This window comes from Penicillium antarcticum (genome assembly GCF_028974205.1).
Source record: "Penicillium antarcticum strain IBT 31339 chromosome Unknown utg000006l_segment0_segment0, whole genome shotgun sequence".
In the NCBI taxonomy this organism is placed as follows: Eukaryota; Fungi; Ascomycota; class Eurotiomycetes; order Eurotiales; family Aspergillaceae; genus Penicillium; species Penicillium antarcticum.
The window spans coordinates 3,186,558-3,187,017 of NW_026695304.1; the positions used below are offsets into that span (position 1 = coordinate 3,186,558).

Genomic DNA, 460 nt, shown 5'->3' on the forward strand with positions numbered 1-460 from the left:
TAATTGCTTTAATTTGGTTCTGTTAGGTAGTGTGAGCGAAATAATTAATTGGTTATGAATTAATGTCTACAGAATACATACGATTTGCATAGTGTAACTTGTTGTGAATGTATCATTGAATGACTACACTGAATTACTCTGAAGACTTCCATGGGATTTGGTCTCGGCTCCCAAATTCTTCGCCATTCTTTCGCCATCTCAGTGATACCTCTGATTTCTCCTGATTTCTCTGAACAAAAATTATTTACACTTTATCCTCATTATGGCCTTCCTCATGACGGCGGTGATCGCCATCGTCATCATGATGGTGATGGTCATGGTGGTGGTGATGGTCATCATGGTGGTGATGATGGTCGTCTTCGTGGTGGTGATGGTCGTCTTCGTGGTGGTGCTTACGATGATCTCCAATCGTGTGCCCAATCGAAGGTTCTTCGGCCCGGTTTTGATGGGGGGAATCTAG

The 460-nt window shown here is 43.0% G+C and overlaps 1 protein-coding gene across 1 annotated transcript; it reads left to right on the forward strand.

The window, feature by feature from the left end:
* Window positions 1-262: 262 nt before the first annotated feature.
* On the forward strand, window positions 263-460 carry N7508_007286 (uncharacterized protein; the record flags this gene model as incomplete). The annotated part of the gene is made up of 1 exon (XM_058465350.1): window positions 263-460. One exon carries the CDS (start codon window positions 263-265, stop codon window positions 458-460), a length of 198 nt encoding a protein of 65 aa, XP_058319203.1.